This window comes from Hyperolius riggenbachi, chromosome 9 (assembly GCF_040937935.1).
Source record: "Hyperolius riggenbachi isolate aHypRig1 chromosome 9, aHypRig1.pri, whole genome shotgun sequence".
NCBI lineage: Eukaryota > Metazoa > Chordata > Amphibia > Anura > Hyperoliidae > Hyperolius > Hyperolius riggenbachi.
In genome coordinates, this window is record NC_090654.1 from 222,419,379 (window position 1) to 222,428,443 (window position 9,065).

The 9,065-nt window shown below is 45.0% G+C and overlaps 1 protein-coding gene across 1 annotated transcript; it reads right to left on the reverse strand.

The window, feature by feature from the left end:
- Window positions 1-5,782: 5,782 nt before the first annotated feature.
- On the reverse strand, window positions 5,783-7,438 carry INSM2 (INSM transcriptional repressor 2). Its single transcript, XM_068254948.1, has 3 exons — window positions 7,370-7,438; window positions 6,387-7,303; window positions 5,783-6,200 (listed from the first exon to the last, which is right to left on the reverse strand). Exons 1-3 carry the CDS (start codon window positions 7,436-7,438, stop codon window positions 5,783-5,785), a joined length of 1,404 nt encoding a protein of 467 aa, XP_068111049.1.
- Between the last annotated feature and the right edge of the window lie 1,627 nt (window positions 7,439-9,065).

The window sequence follows — 9,065 nt, forward strand, 5'->3', positions numbered from 1 at the left end:
TCCGAAATGTCAGACTGACAATCTGGCATTGGCATCTCTATAGAGGCAGATTCCACTCAGTTTAAGGGCTCGTTCCCACTGTTGCGACGCGATTTCGGCCGCATTCCGACGCTTGTAAAAACGCATGCGGATGCGTTTCCACATGCGTTTTTACCCGCGATTTCGCGTGCGATTTCGCATGGCAGGGTGCCATGCGAAATTAACCATGACACTGCCAGGGCAAAATAAAATTGAAAAAGGTGCGAAATCGCGGGTAAAAACGCATGTAACAAACGCATGCGTTTTTACTATTAAATACATTAGCGGCGATTCGCATGCATTCCACTCGCAGGCGAATTCGTTGGCTCTTTTGTGCGTTTTTTTACCGCTGAAAAAAACCGCACATCACCAACGCTACAGTGGAAACAGGCCCACCCACTTGCATACCATGTGCGAATCTGCATGCGTTGGACGCATGCAGATTCGCGATAGTGGAAACGAGCCCTAAAGGACAACTGAACGGAGGGCCCATTTCTACGGGCAGTTGAACTGTGTGCTCAGCAAGCAGTTACCTGGCAGCAACAAGCACTTGTGAGAGTTTGAGAGGCTTTTCACTGTCTATCATCAACTGCTCATGGAAATTAGGACTAAGAAGGATATGGAGGCTGCCATACTTATTTCCATTTAATCAGTACCAGTTACCTGGCTGTCCTGCTAATCATGTGTCTCTAGTACTTTTAACACAAGAAGGATCCACAGACTTCAGATGAGTTTGTAAAAAGCCGGATCACTTTATTGCAAAAATCCACAAAAAGACAGACATCCACAGGATCAAACTGATGCGCATCGGGCTCAGTATGTGCCCTTAGTCATAGTTTCAAGAACTATGACTAAGGGCACATACTGAGCCCGATGCGCATCAGTTTGATCCTGTGGATGTCTCTTTTTGTGGATTTTTGCAATAAAGTGATCCGGCATTTTACAAACTCATCTGAAGTCTGTGGATCCTTCTCTTGTTGCTTATGATGGTTTGGCTAATCCAGATCCAGCACCAGTGAGTACGCCTGAGGGGGTTACAGAGCACATGGATTTCCTCCACTTGTTTTCTAGTACTTTTAGTCATAGACTTCAAACACGCATACAGATCAGAGGTTTCTTACTAGATTAGCCACATGCTTGTTTCAGATGTGTGATCCACACTGCTGCAGCCAACAAGATCAGCAGGATGCCAGGCAATTAGTATTGTTTAAATGGAAACAAATATGGAAGCCTCCATATCCCTCTCAGTTCACTTTAAAATAGAAATTAAATTTTCATTGTGAAAACCTAAATACACGTGGCCCCAGTCTCTTCATAACAATGTTGCTACATATTACGTTTCCAATTTGCAGCTTGTTGAAAGTTTCCAGGTATGATAGGGAACCCACATTGCTCCTCTATATAACTGCAGCAACTGTCCATAAACTCCCTTGACACTGCAGGAGTAATTAACTGCTAAGAGCAGGAGCCCTTTTTGTGGTTCCTCGAACTATGAAACAGTATTTTTTTTTAAAATGACTGCATTTTATATGCACATAAAACAAAAGATGCAAGCTAAATAAGGTTTGATATTAATAATTCCAGCTACATATAAGATAAAATACTAGTCACCTGGCAGTGGCAGCACTGCTGCTTAGGGATGGCCACTAAGAGTAAAATACATCTAATTTGGTGCAGGATTATGCAAATCTACAGTATGCAGCTTGAAAATGAACCAGTTGAATCCTATTAAATTACAATTCAGTCCATTTTCAAGATGCAAATATGTTCATACTAAATTTGCATAATCCTGTATCAAGATTATTTGTGTCTCATTGACCATCCCTACGGCTGATAATCTGGTTATTAGATATAAGTAATGAGATGTAATTCATTCTGAGTTGATGTTGGATTATGCAAATGTGTGCAGCTTAAAAACAGACCAGTTGACCATTTTGGCTTCATTTTATTGGTCCTTTTTCAAGCTGCATATATTTAACTATGTCTGCATTAATCTGCATCAGATCAGAATTCTTTCCATCTTCTTGATCATCCCCAGTTACAGTAAATTCTGACTAACCTGGTCCTGCACCAAACAGCAACACATTTCATCACATCAGATAACCTGCTCTGCGTACTTATGCCCTGTACTACATACATTTACAAAAATAACATATTCCAACGTCTAAAAGCTTGATAAAGAACCCGTCCAAAAGTGGCACCATCATTGTAGATCAATTTTTATCTATATTGGAATAATAAAGCCTGCCTTGAAAATAGGAGTTTAAACCTTTTTTGGTGCAAGTTAATTAAGTTTACATGTTTTAAATGGAACGTTCTTTTTCCTTTTGCCTGGGTATCCCCCTCAAATAATTTTGTAGTGAACACTCTTTGGGATTGCCCTTCCCTCCACAATCAGAGATCAACATTTTAAAGTGAAACTGAAGATAATATTAAAACAGTTTCACTTACCTGGGGCTTCTGCACGCCCCCCAGCAGCTGTCCTGTCCCGCGTCTTTCCTCCACCATCCTCCGTTCTCCTGCCGTCAGCTAGTTTTGGTTTTGCCACTGCACAGCTCTGGCCACGCGTATCCCTCTTCGCGTTCCAGTCCACAATAGCTCTATTGCAGACGGGAACGCAGAAAAAGGACATGCTTGGCAGGGTGGCTTCTTCGACTTACAAGTTTAGGAACAAAACTAGCTGGCTGTGGAGAACTGAGGATTGCGGATGACCGGCATGGGACAGGACGGCTGCTGGGGGCTTGCAGAAGCCCCAGGTAAGTGAAACTGTTTGTTTTAATATTATCTTCAGTTTCGCTTTAAGGGAAGGGAACACAAGGTGAGAGGGATATGGAGGCTGACATGTTTATTTCCTTTTAAATAATACACATTACCTGGATGTCCTGATAATCCTCTGCCCTTATTACTTTAAGCCATAGACCCTAAACATGCATGCATATCAGATATCTTTTACCAGATTAGCTGTATACTTGTTTCAGGTGTGTGATTTTAGGTCATCAAGACTGCCAGGCAATGGGAATTTTTTAAAAGGAAATAAAATAGGGCAGCATCCATAGGTCTCACACCTCGGGTTCCTTTTCAGCCAGAGTGCAGGTACATTTAGGCCTGGAACCCACTACAAAACGATATCGCTAATCGCAATCGCTAGCGTTTTATATGAGCGGTTTGCAAGTGATTTCATGAGCATTTTCAGGAGCAATTTTAAAAAGTGTATTCTATTTGCCAGCGGTTGTGTTTAAATCTGATTGGTCCTTTCAATTAATTTTAATTTTGTTACAGTGTGCAGTAACTTCAAAATGCTAGCAAAATCGCTCTGTGCAGGTTTTGATGAGCGATTATGCCAGCGTTTATATACTTCACATTGCAGAAACGCTAACGCTGAACGCTAAAAATGCTGCATGTCCTGCATTTTGCGATTTGGTAATCGCAATTGCTTTAGTGGAACGTGGCCCATTCATTAACATTAGCTGAGCATTTAGGGAAATCGCTAGCGGTTTGAATCTCTCCCTAAACGCTCATAAAATCGATCTAGTGGGTTCCAGCCCTCAAGCTGCTTTTCCATGGAAAGTTGAGCTCGGCAACCAGTTGCCAGGCAGCAGCAAGCAGTTGTGAGAGTTTGAGAGGCATTTCACTGCCTATACACTGCCTATGGAAAAGAGGCCTTAGGCCTCCTTTCCACAAACTGTTGATAGGCAATGAAATGCCTCTCAAACTCTCTCAACTGCTCACTGCTGCCTGGTAACTGCTTCTTGCTGCATTATAACTGCTCACTGCTGCCTGGTAACTGCTTCTTGCTGCATTATAACTGCTCACTGCTGCCTGGTAACTGCTTGCTGAGCACACGGCTCAACAGTTCATGGAAAGGAGGCCTTTTAGGAGCAGAGATGCTCAGTGAGATTCTAATGTAACTTGCATGCACATTTATTGCAAATTGCATTAAGTTTGGAATCGGCCAGTCAAATATATTTCCTGCTGAATTTGATTGGCTCAGTTCCCATTTGCATTAGAGTAGTATTATAATATATTAAATATTTATAGAATACTGAGATCCTCTGCAGCACTTTACACAACACATAGTGATGTCACTGTCTCTCTGGGCTCGTTTCCACTAGTGCGGTGCGGAATCGCCTGCATTCCACCGCGGACCAAATCGCATGCGGGTGCGATTCCGCATGCGATTCCGCATAGGTAAGGCTGTATGCGATTTTAACCATGTCACTGCCTGAGTGAAATAACATTAATACCTATGCGAAATCGCATGCGATTTCGCGTCAAAAAACGCATGGTCACCCCGCATGCGATTTCCCTATTAGTTACATTAGCGGCGATTCGCGCACATTCCTTCTGCAGGCGAAATCTGACGGCCCTGCCGTGCAGATTTCTGCCGCACCAAAAAACGCTGCCGCAGCCGCACAAGTGGAAACAGCCCCATCCACTTACATTACCTATGCGAATCCGCGTGCAGTGCCCGCATGCGGATTCGCTATAGTGGAAACGGGCCCTCAAAGAAGCTCACAATCTAATACCTACCATAGTCATAGTATGAATAAAGTTTGCATGCAAGGTTAAATTATTTGCATGTCATTGAGCATCTCTAATCAGCAATAGCTGTTCCAGTATCTTATGGGGGAAGCTTATAAAGGGCACTTCACAACTAATGATAAAAATGCTACATTCATTTTCCAGTTTAATGCTTCTAATGGTGATAAATAATCATTCTGGCTGGCATGCAAATGTTATGGATAGCTTGAAATTTAGCCAATCAAATGCACTTCCTGCTGATTCTGATTGGCTAGATTCTAGAATGCATGCAATGTGCCAGAATTAATTGCAATTCATAGCAGAGCTGTGGTGTCGGAGTTGAGGAGTCGGAGCAATTTTGGGTTCCTGGAGTCGGAGTCGGTGGTTTCATAAACTGAGGAGTTGGATGATTTATGTACCAACTCCACAGCCCTGATTCATAGACCGTTTCTAGTTATAACATTTTCATTTCAGTTTTTGGTCAGCTCTGACATTCAGTACTGACTCTAAAGCCTGGTACACACTTTCAATTATGATCGGCTAATCACAGGCCCATGATACCACCTTTGTGTAATAGGAGGGTTTACCTACACAATCTGATCATAGTATTCACTATCTGGTGACCCTCACACTACATGGAGGTGGTAAAATTGTCCGGGATTGGCAAATTGTAATTGAAAGTGTGCACCAGGCTGTAGCTCAAATAACACTTCCTTGTCAGCATGACATCTGTACTCTGTTTGGAGTGCAGACCATGTAGAAAACGTCTTCCTGATTGAGTAAAGGTGCGTACACACATCTAATTTGAATTGGCCTGTTTTAACCACCTCCATGTAGTAAGAGAGCTTACCTATACAATATCTTCATAGTATTCAAAATTTGTTATACTACATGTAAGTGGAAAATTTGACAAATCAAAATTGGACGCATTTATACACAATTACAGTTAGGAAAAACGTGGTAAAGCTGTTTTGTATGTACACAAAAATGCAAAATAAGCAGAAATAACCTGCATCATTAACCCTTGCGAGGTACAGAATACAATTTATTTATTTTTTTATAAAATGGGATGTCCTTTTTAAAGCATACTATGGCAGCCTTACCTACCCTGGGAAACAAAGAGTCTGAAAAGGAGTGATGTTTGAAGTCCTCCGCCGGTATAAGGACTTTTTCTTACATATCTGTGAATACTGGTTACATCTACTCTTTGTGTAAAGTAACTTATCGTATACAAGGTAAAGGTCTAATAGCCAGGTGCCAGAGGAATGGGTGGGGGAAGCTCCTGCCGGCCCTCAGCAGAGTGGCACTTGTTCATGTGTAAGGCCAGTCCGGGGGAGCTGAAGAAGGCGGTGGGGCAGAGTTCACAAGGGAAGATTTGCTGCCCTCCTTCGGCCACCAGAGCTTCTTCCAGAGGCAGCAGCAGCTCTTCTCTGACCGCATGCCACAGCCGGTGCTTGTCTCTGATGTCCATGGAAGGGAAATGAACCCCGCAGAGGGCACAGGGGAAAGTCAGCTGGCCTCTCTCGAGGGGGCTGTAGGGCTGGTGGGTGAGCAGGTGCTTGCGAAGGTAAGCATGTCGGCGGAACCTCTTGTGGCAGTAGGGACAGTGGAAGGCTTCCTCCTCGCTCTCCTCAGATGTGGATTGGGAGACTGTGGTCTGGCTGTGGAAGGAGCTGCCCACACTCTGCTGGTGCGGATCTCCACGCTGGGAGCTGTCCACACTCTGCAGGTGCTGATCTCTATGCTGGGAGCTGTCCACACTCTGCTGGTGCTGCTGATCTCTACGCTGGGAGCTGTCCACACTCTGCAGGTGCTGATCTCTACGCTGGGAGCTGTCCACACTCTGCAGGTGCTGATCTCTACGCTGGGAGCTGTCCACACTCTGCAGGTGCTGATCTCTACGCTGGGAGCTGTCCACACTCTGCTGGTGCTGAACCTTCTGCTCTGACGAGTGGCGCCCCTCACTGTTCTCCTTGCCCTCCAGTGGCATCTGAATCTTCTTTCCCACTTGCCCGTCGCTCCCCAGTGTCTTGGGTTTGTGCCACCTTCTATGTGAAGCCAGGTTAGCCGGGCAGCTGAAGATCTTATCGCATTCTGGGCATCTGTACTCAACGCGGACAATCCTGGAGCACTTGTGCTGAGCCAGTGCAAAGGGGTCGGGGTACTGCTCCTTGCAAAGCTGACAGATAAACTCGCCGAGAGGGGGGCGCTTGACCAGGGGGCTGCGAGACTTGCTCTCTGGCTCCTCTGCCTTTATCCTTAGCCCCAGCACCGGGGAAGTGGTGACTTCATCGGTAAAGTGTAACTTTCTGCTGGCTTTGTGCTTTTTGAGTGGGAATTTAATGGCTCTGGTAGCCTCCCTGGAGCACAGGTTAGCGTGTAACTTCGCTTCTGGGGTCAGGAACGGGTTGTGATGTTGAGAGATCAGTTTCTCCATTGAGGGAAACGCTGCGGTCACCGGGAAAGACTCTGCTGTGGGTGGGGAAGTCATGTACCTCTTGAACAGATTCTTCTTCATCTCCAGTCCCACAGGCTGGACGGGACTGTAAGGCAGGCTGCTCCAGTGGCCCAACTGCGCTAAGCCACCACCAGCTCTGACTTGAGGAACTTCACGTGTTACCTGCGGATCTTCTCTTGGAGTCGGTGGTTGTGTTTCACGTTCAGAGGCTCCAGTTCTGAGCCCAGGGCTTGTGTGGATGATGGGGGTGAAGGGTGCCAGGACTTCTAGCACTGGGGTACCTGGCAGAGTCTGGGCTGAGCCGCTCTCCTCACTTGGGATCCTGCAGGAACTATAGACATCCTCACATGGGGTCCTGGAGGAATTATAGACCTCCTCGCAGGGGATCCTGTAGGAGCCGCCAGGTTTCCTGGTCCTCTTGACTAGGAACCCTCTCGGCATTGTGCAGGTGCTGGCAGAGGCGCTCAGGCAGCATAAAACGGGCCCCAGACTAGGGCAGACATAAGACGCTGCGAGCAGATGGGGTGACAGTTGTCGTCTGAGCATCGATCACTGAATTTATACACAGCTGGACTGATTGCCATCCATGCACTGTTAAGCGATACACGTCCAGCCAACCAGGAGTTGGAGGTAAGCTTGTAGGCGTGGCCTGATTACCAGAACCCACGTTGTCCTGTCAAAAGCAATAAGTGAAATGGATGGAAGATACAATATACAGAGCGATCTCTCTTCTATTGGACTGTCTGAACTCCTCCTGTTCTGTGGTTTCTACATTACACCTAGATATATGTTATAGCAAATAAGCAATCAGCATCATTGATCATTACAAGTGTATTATGATCGCTGGCAGCTTATATGAGGCCACGTGGTTAGATAAATAATAAAGTGCAGAAAGTATATAGACTGAAAGGGTACAATGGCCATTATATTCTTCAGGGACCAGGGATTAGACAAAATGGAAAATCGTTGTTTTCTTTCAAAACATTGATTTCGTGCTCGTCAAAGCAAACGTGCATCAATCAATCATTAGGGATGTTAACTGCCTCAGTGCCGGGGGCTGGATGCCGATTTGAGACTGTTCAGCTGCTGACTGTTGTGGGATGAAATTTTGTTTTGCAGGGAGAGGAAACTGGCAATCCAGTGATGCTGTAGCTGCACTACATTGTGCAGAAAGAGAACTGTACACACAGTATAGACAGGCAAGGCAGTGACACTATTAAAAGGCACTTATTTCTACACAGTATAAATGATTTGAGGAAACGGGATGCATGATCAAAGAGCAATAATAAAATGAGATCCATATTTTATATATCTATTTGATCCAAAAATAGTCCCTATTCTGTGTGTAAACATTACTATGCTGAAAGCCAGGCTATGTTCACACTATGGCCCTTATTCAATTCACTTTTTCCTGGTTTGCTCATAGGTGATATGTTAACACCTTATAAATAAAGTGCCTTTTAAGCCACCAGCAAGTAAGAAAATGCTCAGAATAATTTTGTAAGTACATCTTCTTCACCTAATGTTTATACTTTTCAGTTGCAGAGTGCTGAAATGTCACTTTAGACTAGGGGTCAGGAACCTTTTTGGACGAAAAAAAATGTATTTCTGTGAGAGCCATACAATATGTATCAAACTGGGACAGTAGAGGGCTGTCCCTGTTGCCATGGTAATGTGTTGATCCGCCAGGTAGCGGAAGTGTCAGAGACATCTTCAGCTTCTCTTGGTTTTCAGCAATATCAGCAATTTCCCCAAGAGCCAGACAGGAGAAATACCGACTAACTGCTTGTACAATTAGCTAGCTGACTTGGGGGTTGATGCACTTTGTAGGATGGGATCCCAGCACTTTGGCCCAATAAGCAGCCTTTTGGGCCAATCAAAGTGTGGGGATCTCATCTTACAAAGTCACTGGACCTGACATGATTCAGAGTGGGACAAATGAAGCCGCTGTTCATTTTGGGGTGGGGGGGCGCGAGTAAGTTGGTAGTGCATGCTACAGCAGTAGCATGCCTACTTTGAAAATGCTACTTGCAGTGTCACACTAAGCTGCACTGCTTGAGCAGTGTAA